The sequence below is a fragment of the Lactuca saligna genome, chromosome 8 (assembly GCF_052625555.1).
Source record: "Lactuca saligna cultivar CGN05327 chromosome 8, ASM5262555v1, whole genome shotgun sequence".
Taxonomy (NCBI): domain Eukaryota; kingdom Viridiplantae; phylum Streptophyta; class Magnoliopsida; order Asterales; family Asteraceae; genus Lactuca; species Lactuca saligna.
Genome location: NC_136424.1, coordinates 58,664,131 through 58,673,570, shown reverse-complemented (window position 1 = coordinate 58,673,570; position 9,440 = coordinate 58,664,131). Strand labels below are relative to the sequence as shown.

Here is a 9,440-nt window from a genome sequence, read left to right as displayed (position 1 = left end):
TTTAGTTCAATAAAAACAATTAACTTTATTTTGACATAGTTATCTTTTAAAACACTTTAAATTGTTCATAAAACAAGTTATAATATTTTTAAGACAAATCGTTTACATGTCGGTTGTTAACTTTAGTTTTAACAAAGTGTTCTGTTTTAGTTTTAAACAAATTGTCAAGCCATACAACTAATGGTAACGATTTCCTCAATCATTTGTAGTTTTATAGCAAGTACAATGATGCAAGGGTATAGCTTGCTTTGCTATTTATACTTTATGATCGACTGGAATCCCATCAAGACTCTAATCTTCATGATCCTTTATAGGTACTTCCGTCTTCATTTATTTATAATTTTTAATCTAGAACATTTTTCTATCTAACACATTCTCTATTACAATTACAACGGAAAAATGACATTATAAAGAAATAAATAAACAACTTGTAAGTCCATTACAACAAATTAGGAAAATAATCCAAAACAACCAAAGACATCACAAACATAGGTCCAATCGCAACAATGCATTACCGGATCCATACAATGAGAAAATAACTTATTTATAAACAATAATTGGTTAAAGTTTGTAAAAACAAGTAATGAAACAATCACTGTGTAACACCTAATTCATGTATTTGATCTTTTTTATGCTTTTGACTCAATTAAAGTTGTAAAACCATAATTAATAAATGATCATGACGTGAGGAAGGAAGCTTCACGACGTGATCATCGATATAGAAATGCGTATCCATCCTTGCGGGCCACAACGTGACATATAAGTGGTCACGATGTGACAACGATTTAACCCTAATTCCATGTTTTACGCCCTATTTAAGAGAAGTGAAGGGCTAGGGTTTGCACACCCTCAGCCTCCATCATGTCCAGATTGAAGTTAGCCTCCATTGTGACCTTGACGAGCTCTTTTTGTGGTTTATATCTGTTTGTTGAAGAAGAAGGCTCCATTGGTGCCTTAGCTTGGCAAGCACGTCTCCTCCTCACCACATTGTATTGTTTCTGGACCTTTGTAAGTCCTAAAACTCTTGCTTTTCTCACATAAGCATGCTAGATCTAAGTTAATTCACTTCTCTTCATGATGTGGGTTGGGTAGCATGCATGGGATCCATAAAGTTAGTAACTTTATGGATTATTGAGGCCCTTTAATTAGCATATGTCTTTACATCTGAGGATTGGTGGTGGTTTGGACTCCAAGCATGAGTTTTGGCCTTATTTTCTCTTTATTGACCTAGTTAGTGTTAAGGTCATGCATTGGACATGTATGACTAAAAAGCTATGATTTTTATGGTCCTTTTGGTTGGGGAAAACCTACTGGAATGTTTATAGGTTTCGTTTAAGGAATTAAGAGCATAATGCTCTAAGTTGTTCAAATCAGGTCACACGACGCGACGGGTTGCATGTCACGTCGTGGTGAGGGGTGTTTACGCGACTGTTTTGTCCTAACTATGTCATGAAGTGGCCTATGGGTGGTCACAACGTGATAATCAACAGAGGTTGACTTTAGCATTGACTCTTGACCATGGTTGACTTTTAGGTCAAACTAGGATTTTAAGGTATAGACTGAGAGGTACTTCTTTATTGCTACTAGGTGTCTCGTTGCTCCTACCTTCTCTATGTGTGAGAGTTGTGGTATTATTAACCACTATTCAAGAGGTGAGTATTCTCACTATACTATAGGACACTAGATGTCGAAGTGCATGATGTCTTTGTGACTCTTGCTGATATGCTTGTATGTTGTATGCATGAAGCCGATATTGGCTCGGAGTCATTACAGACTCAGGGTTGATATGGACCTATTGGAGCCGATCTCTGGGCTCAGAGTCATTACGGACTATGGGTTGATATGGGCCAGGATTGATACAGACCCGATACAGCTACTTGCTGTTATATATGTCGTGTGTGGTATTTTAGGGGAACACAATAAGCTTCGTGCTTACGGTTCTTGATTTAGTGTATTTCAGGTACTTCAAATGATCGTGGGGTGAAGACTCGATTGTGCACATCCAGCTGCAATTTCTGTGATTTTGTATGTTTTGATACTTTGATATTTTTGGAAGATTGTATTTGATACTTATGTTTTTCTTGACTTGGTTTTTGGAAAATAATATTTTATCCTTAATTCAAAATGAAAATTTTATTTTGAAAATTGAACGTTACACATTGTTATATGTTACAATGTCAATAAACTATTTTAAAGACACATATGAACACACTACATGACTTTTATTATATGGATTCATGTCAAAACATAAAATAAGTGAGAAAACAAATTCATACACTTTAAATTAAAAGGAGAATCGTTTTTTGCTATAACCTCATTGGAAATCAAAATCCTAGTGTGTATAGTTTATACATACAATTTCCCAGCCAATGTGTACAAGATCACACCCACTAGGTTTTCACAAAACCGATTTTAGAAGTGTCATTAATATGAAACGATACCTTTGATACCACTGTTGGATCATAGTATATTTTCGATCTTTATAAAATCAATAAAGCAATGAAAACAATTAAAAGTATATACTATGGTTAAATCGTGATCTGTTAAAAAAACCATTAACCTAAAACAAGGTATGTCCCAAAATTTTATATTATTACCGACATTTCCAAGCAATTTTGTAGGCTACATTTGGTTGCTATGTCCCAAAACAAACTCATATAAAATTCCTTCCTTTTGGTAGCCTACCCCACAAACACTTACACACACAAAACCACCATATCAAGACACACAAATGTACATTAAAGCGTGAATCATGGTGTATTTTCAAAAAGCAAATGCTCATTATTCATAGCACCTTCCACTAAAACATATGCCACCAAATTACTGTAGGAACAACTAATTATAAACCATAGCAATAGTAAGCAACAATACATCTCAAGTTCGTCAAAAAAGCTAACTTCAACCTCTTTTTTTTTTTTTTGAAATTTGGGCATAAATTCAAGATTCTGATGAAACTGGGGATATAATAAAGCAAAGTAAAAGTGAATTAAAAGTATCACAAGTTATTGAAACATAACAGGGAACTTAACGCCAAATTTTCTTGAAAATTAACCATAAATTCAAGAATCGGAGGAAAAAAGCATCACAAGTTCTTGAAATAGCTAAAACCTGAAACCTAACTCATAACTTCTCTCGAAAAGTAGGCAAAAATTAAAGAATTGCATGAATCGGGAGTAAAGTAGCATCAACTGTTCTTGAAACCACGAATTCAGCTTAATGTTCAGGAAAATTTAGGCACAAATTCAAGAATTGGATGAAATGAAGAAAATATTCTGAAGTTCTAAACAGTAAGAACAAAAATAGAACTCTCACCTCTCTAAAGTCCTCTGATAAACAACCAAAAACGAAGACCAAATCATGCGATTTCTAACCCTAATCCTCTTCTGGAGCAGGGAGATTAAGATCAATCATATCAGTATATGTGGGACCCTCATCTTCCATCACTGCAATATGATCAAACCTTTCTCCAGGACCACCATTAATGAAATGAGACCTTTTGTGACCCCCTAAAGCTTGCCCTGATTTAAACATTCTAAAACAAATTGGACATTCATGCCCTTTGTTCTTTTTTGGCCTCATTTTCTTGTCAAACTTAGCCTTGTGATTATGATATTGGGCTTCTGAATTGTTCTTTTTGTGACAAGGTCTATGTCCTCCAAGCCCTTGAAAAGAACTAAAAATCTTGTTGCAGTTCATACATTCATACTTGTTTCTCTTCTTATGCGACTCCTCAGGCGTATAAGAATCATCATCCTCTTTGGTTCTTTTCTCAAAGTTATCATTATACCCGAATTCTTTAAACAAATTCCTTCTAATTTCGAGTTTTTCTTCATAAGAATACACTCTGCAGTTCAAACCATTCACTCCTTTTGATCGCTTCTTATGTTGATCACCATTCCTAAGAAGTTCCTCTACCGTAATATCGGATTCCACTTTCTTGATTCCATTCCAACGATTCTCGGAATTCCACTTGGTCTCCAAAACTACAGAATTGTTGTCAGAAGATTCTACCACGGAATTAACACCGACCCAGTTGGCGGAATCCTTAGATAACATCATCAAAGACATTGCAACTTCTTCTTGTTCAATTTCATCAATTTCAGAAACAGAAGAAGATCCGTAATTGTAATTACTATTATTACTATTGGTTAAAAAAGAAGTTGGTTTAACTACGATGTTCTTGTACCTTTTTGATTTGGATCTTGTAACACAAATCGGATCTTGAAGCTCGTTTTCTTCGGTATCGGAATGACTATCGCTGATGGACTTATCATCATGATCGAGATTCTCACTTGTCCATGAATAATCGTAATCCTTGGAATTCCTATCTTTACCGGAATGGAAAGCCATATGACCACATAAAGCTTTTAAAGATGGGAACCCTTTTCCACATTGCTTGCAAATTTTCTCATTTGGGAAAGATAAAGTCGAGGAGGAAGAACCGACTGCTCTCCAACTCTTTTTAGGGTTCTCTCGTAACCCGTAAATACTAGAATTCCCATTCTCATTCCCATTCCCATTCCCATTCCCGTTTCCAATTCCGTTTCCGTTGATGATCAAAGTTGAAAGCTTCTTCATGGGCTCAAATTTGTCGTCTGATTCAGCTGAATTAGCAGCAACAGCAGCAGCGGGGGAATTTACATGAGACCTCATATGGCCACCTAATGATTTCCCACTTGGGTATCGTTTATCACACAACTTACACACAAATCTCAGTTCATCATGATCATCATCCATCTTGATTTCCTGATCGAAATTTTCGAAATACCTAATCGAAAAAACACCAAACGAACCAAGAAAAGCAAAGATCAATTTAAGCTTACGACATTTGCTGATTTCGGTGAAACGTCTTTAGGGCTCAAATCCCAAGAACGCAGACCCAGGAAAAAATAAAGTGAATCAAAAGCACTACAAAAAGCTCATCAAATTTAGCGATTTTTAATCTTTCAAAGCAGATCATGTCTCAGATAAAAAATCAAAGACTTTTTATCTCAGTTTGGGGGAAGGATTCGACAGGTTTTGGGAAGTTTAAGATCGAACTGAAAAAGAAAGGAAGCATCTCTTATCTTCAACAAATCTGGTACCGAAACACGGAAATACACAAGACAGAAAGCACTCTGCTATTGCAACGTTCAAAATTGGTAAAAACTAATGAACCCCAGAAAATAAAAATAAGAAGTTGAGAAGAAAAGATCAATGAGAGGTAAGGAGTAGCGAATCAAGAGGTGGAGAATTGAAAACAGACTCCATGACTGTTTCATCTGTTTGTTTCTCTCTCTCTCTATATATATGAGTTGTAGTCGGAGGAGAATTCCATGCATGGAAGTAAAGTACTAATAAGAGGGGGGAGAGGGAATGGCACGTGTTATTAAGAGAGAGAAGTTCGTTGATGTGATCTGACGGTCAACATGTAGTTGGATCGAATTTGGAGGATCCCAGGGTTTTAGAGAGAGAGAAAGGATTTGTTGAGTGAAGAACGATCTGTTCATCTTTGTTGGGTATAAAATGGCAGGAGCTTAGGATGAGGAAACGGGTTATAATTTGTATTAGCAACTCACATCATACGTTACTTTATTATATATTAGTTAATTTATTATATATTAGGTTTGAAATCCATGTATTTTATGGATTTAATTATAAAAAATAAATATAAATTTTTAACAATTTGAAAAGTTTAAATTTATATAAAAAAATAAATTTTTAAAATTAATGAGACTCTAATATATTGAATCTATTACATATATAAACTCTTTTTAATAAATATTATAATTTATTTTTAATAACTGATTAAAGATTTTGATTTTTTAATATTAAAGTTCAATTAAGTAACTGTGGTTCACACGGGTTATAAACTAGTATATATATATATATATATATATATATATATATATATATATATATATATATATATATATATATATATATATATATATGACTCTTGAGGACAACTAACTGTTGTGCTTGTTGTCATTTGGTCTCTTTCCTTTTTTTGTACTCAATATACCATCGAACTTGTTGTTTGTGTTCAGCATAACCCTTTTGATCAGATTTTGACCTGTGATAGCCAGTCAAAGGGTTTTGATGAACACAAACAACAAGTTCGATGGTTTATTGAGTACAAAAAAAACAAGGAAATGGACCAAATGAGAACAAATGCAACAGTTGGTTACCCTCCTGATTCATTTTCCATTTACTCATTTACAGCAAATCCCACGTCATCTCGTGTTGATATTAATGACTTTATGAGCAAATCCAACTGAGGGTTTACGATATTACAATAGAGTAACATGTACCATATAATCACTCAAATTTAATTAAAAGGGTATTTTAGACAATTAACTATATTTAAAAAATAAAATTTTCGAAATTAAAGGGATAATACTGATTTGTTTTTTAAAAAAATTTAATTCAATTTCAGTTCTAATTTAATTTGTAATCATAACCAATTATAAATTATTTTATTCTATCAGAATGCGATTCTATTAGAATGAAATTGTGTTATGATGACATTGTGTTAGAAAAAAAACATTTTTTCATATTCATTTACAACACATGAATTCTGAAAAAAAAAAAAAAAAAACATTTTAGTCAAATATAATATGTGAAATCATTTTAGAAAATATGAATCCAATAATACATTCATTTCAGAATGCATTCTACTAAAATAAAATACATTTTGCCATAACACATTTCTCTTTTGATATTTTATCAAACGCTTTTATGGCACTCCTAAATCTTCACATTTTCTAAAAATTGTCATAGAAAACATCCAATTCAGAACCCAAATGAATCGCAAGAAAAGTAAAATGAATTCAAAGAATTGAGTAAATTTAAATACAGATTGAACCAAAAAGTGGGTTTTAATGTCAGTTTACTAGACAAAAGGAGATTATCATTGAGTTCTGAAAGAGGGTTCTATAAGGGAGAATATAGAAAACATTTTTGTGAGATCGATTGCAAACTTTTTTTTAAAGCCCTTCAAATCCTATTTTTTAATAGATTTGTGTTTAAAGCTCTTAAATCATTTGTAAACATTAGATTAAAACATGGGCCCATAAGAAAAAATGCTCTAAAATATGTTATTGTTTGTTGAAGGATTACTTTGGCTTGGATAAATTACAAGACAAAAAAAATAGAAAATAGAATTTTGAAAATGACCAAGGCATAGCTGTCAAATAATCAATTTGAAGCTTGATATTCCTAATAGTATAAAGACTCAAACAATTTCCATTGCAAAAAGAAGATTAAAAAATTAAAATAGAAATTTTTGTTGACTATGGTTAAACAATCAAAGAAAAGGTTGATTCAAATGCATACCTCACAAAGATGTTGTTAGGGAAAGCAAGGTGTTGGATCTTGTACATAGTGATTTATATGATTTCCATGCAACACCTTCCTTTGGAAACAAAAAGTATGTTATTACTTTTATTGATGATGCATCTAGATATTATTATGTCTATTTGCTACATTCTAAGGATGAAGCACTTGATAAATTTAAAATTTATAAACAACAAGTTGAGCTTCATAAAAATAAATTAATATAAGTATTGCATACTGATAGAGGTGACAAGTATTATGATCCAATTTATTTTGAGTCAACTAGAATAATTCATCAAACCACAGCTCCATATACACCACAACAAAATGGTGCAGCGGAAAGGAAGAATAGGAATTTGAAAGAAATGGTTAATTCTATGTTGTCGTATTCTAGATTGAGTGAAGGGTTTCGGAAGGAGGCAATGTTAACTTCATGTTACATCTTGAACATAAATCCAATAAAAAAGAGCAAGAATACTCCTTATGAACTTTGGTCTAAATAGGTACCAACTTTGAGTTATCGTAAAATATAGGGTTGTAGAGCTGTTGTAAGGCTCACTGAACCAAAAAGGAAAACATTGGGTGATAGAGGTGTAGATTGTATCTTCATTGGATATGTTAAGCAATCCAAAGCATATAGATTCTATGTTTTAGAATCTAATAACTCTATGTTTGTAAACACTGTGATGGAGTCAAGAGATGCTATCTTTGATGAAGAAAGATTTACATCTATACCTAGACCAAGGGACATGATTCATCAATCTTTTAGCAAGAGTACTACTCAAGTTTAAGATGTTTCTGGTAGTACAAGTTTTGTATCTGAACTTAGGAAAAGCAAAAGAACTCGAAAAATTAAGTCTTTTGGATATGATTTTCAACTTTATTTAGTTGAAGGAACAAGGAATGAGACTATATGTCAACATCAATATTGTTTCAATATTGAAGAGGATCCAAAGATTTTTATAGAAGCTATGGCTTCTAGGGATGTTCATTTATGGAAAGAAGCAATTCAGGATGAGATTGATTTTATCATGCATAGCAATACTTTGGTATTGTTTGATTTACCTCCTGGTTGCAAGGCATTAGGAAGTAAGTGGATCCTCAAAAGGAAAATGAAGGTGGATGGCACAACTAATAAGTATAAAGCTAAATTGGTTATCCAAGGCTTTAGGAAAAAGGAAGGCATTGACTTCTTTGAGACTTATGTTCCTTTTGCTAGAATTTCCACTATTAGATTATTGTTGGCTCTTGCAACTATAAGTAATCTTGTGATTCACCAAATGGATGTGAAAACTGCATTCTTGAATGTTGACTTGGATGAGGAAATTTACATGCAACAAACTAAAGGGTTTGTTACGCCTGGTAATGAACATAATGTGTGCAAGTTGAAGAAATCATTATATGGTTTGAAACAAGCACCAAACAATGGCATCAAAAGTTTGATGATGTCATCTTGTCTAATGGTTTTGCATTAAACTAGGCTGACAAATGTGTATATATAAAATTTGATTCTTCTAGTAAAGGAGTTATTATTTGCTTTTATGTTGATGATATGTTAATTTTTGGTACCGATCAAGGTGAAGTTGATAAAACCAAGAAATTCTTATAATCTAGTTTTGATATGAAAGACATGGGGGAGGCTGAGGTAATTCTTGGTATAAGAATTAGAAAACAAAACAATGGGATTTCAATTTCTTAATCTCATTACATTGAGAAGATATTGAAAAAGTTTAAGTTTGAGACTTGTTCTCCTGTAAGTACTCCTATAGATCCTAATCTTAAGCTTCTACCAAATAAAGGATCTCCAGTGTCTCAACTTGAATATACAATATAAGTAGCAAATGAAACAAAGGTTCCCATTTTAAATTATGTTGTGTATATCTAACTATAATTTTTTCTAGAAATGGTTTCTAAGTACACCCATGAAATTAAAAGAAAATAAAATGAAGACATCAATTTCCATAATATACACCGAAAATCACAAAGGATGTTAAGAAGTTATATACGAGTTGCAAGGAATGGCAGTTCTAATTGCACGGCTTCTTTTTTATTTAGTGACATTATATATAGACCCAATCAGAATTTGGTTAACTATAAAGAAAACCTAAATTCAAATTCCTCGC

At 32.7% G+C, this 9,440-nt stretch overlaps 1 protein-coding gene across 1 annotated transcript; it reads right to left on the bottom strand.

The window, feature by feature from the left end:
- Positions 1 to 2,573: 2,573 nt before the first annotated feature.
- LOC145008510 (uncharacterized) lies at positions 2,574 to 5,302 on the bottom strand. Its single transcript, XM_078967099.1, has one exon. It carries the CDS (start codon positions 4,735 to 4,737, stop codon positions 3,373 to 3,375), a length of 1,365 nt encoding a protein of 454 aa, XP_078823225.1. The 5' UTR covers positions 4,738 to 5,302; the 3' UTR covers positions 2,574 to 3,372.
- Between the last annotated feature and the right edge of the window lie 4,138 nt (positions 5,303 to 9,440).

Excerpts from the sequence above, each read along its gene's own strand:
- LOC145008510 (XM_078967099.1), bottom strand. The coding sequence starts at position 4,737 with ATGGATGATGATCATGATGAACTGAGATTTGTGTGTAAGTTGTGTGAT.